This window comes from Perkinsus marinus, assembly GCF_000006405.1.
Source record: "Perkinsus marinus ATCC 50983 genomic scaffold scf_1104296955380, whole genome shotgun sequence".
Taxonomy (NCBI): Eukaryota; Perkinsozoa; order Perkinsida; family Perkinsidae; genus Perkinsus; species Perkinsus marinus.
In genome coordinates this window covers 1-822 of record NW_003207774.1, presented here as the reverse complement: position 1 = coordinate 822, position 822 = coordinate 1, and the positions used below count along the sequence as shown (strand labels likewise).

General features: G+C 48.4%; 1 protein-coding gene across 1 annotated transcript; it reads left to right on the top strand.

Moving 5' to 3' along the window:
- Nucleotides 1-274: 274 nt before the first annotated feature.
- Pmar_PMAR002511 (hypothetical protein) lies at nt 275-728 on the top strand (the record flags this gene model as incomplete). Its single annotated transcript, XM_002775733.1, has 3 exons — nt 275-407; nt 456-525; nt 627-728. Coding segments are annotated over 3 exons (305 nt in total), but the record flags the coding sequence as incomplete, so codon positions are not given.
- Between the last annotated feature and the right edge of the window lie 94 nt (nt 729-822).

The window sequence follows — 822 nt, the reverse complement described above, 5'->3', positions numbered from 1 at the left end:
AGTCCATCCTTGTTCATTCTTTCTTATTGAGCATCTGAGCTGCTCAGATGTGTAACCTTCTATGTTCCAGTGTGAAGCTCACACGAGTATCCAACTTGGACGAGAACGCTATGGGATATCCATGCGTACACTCAGCAGCAGCCAGCCACCGTTCCGTGGCACCGAAGCTCAAGTGCAAATTTCGGAAGATTGGATTCGGTTAGTAATCGATTGTTAATAACAGTGAATGTCGTTAATGTTAATGGGAGCTTTATGAAAGTAGGTTTGTTTGTAAATGACTATCTCTGCAGACATGCGCGTCGACTTCTTGGTAGTAGGCGCAGGGCCTACAGGATTGGGAGCAGCAACTCGGCTGAATCAGCATGGTGTAGAATCGTGGGCACTTGTGGAAGCAGGATCTGCGGCAGGTAGGAATGAAAGGTGAATTCTGTTCGATCACTAAGTTGGTCATCAAGGTGGTTTGGCGTGTACGGACGAGACTGCAGAGAAGTTCCTCTTTGACATGGGTGGTCATGTTATATTCAGGTGAGAATCATTCTCGTCACGACTCGTGTCGTGAATAACGCCGTGGCGATATCATTTCTTGAAGAGCAATCTCTCTCCAAGGCAAATGCTTTGTGCATCAGCCATTACGACTATTTCGACGAGCTACTCGATGCGGCAGTAGGATCTGGCCCCGAGTACTGGAACGTTCATCAGCGAGTCAGCTATGTATGGATAAGAGAAAGGTGAGGCAGCAACCCTTTTGGCTCGCCCAAGAGACCAGTGTGGTCCAGGTGGGTGCCATACCCCTTCCAGAACAATCTCTACTGTCTACCCCTG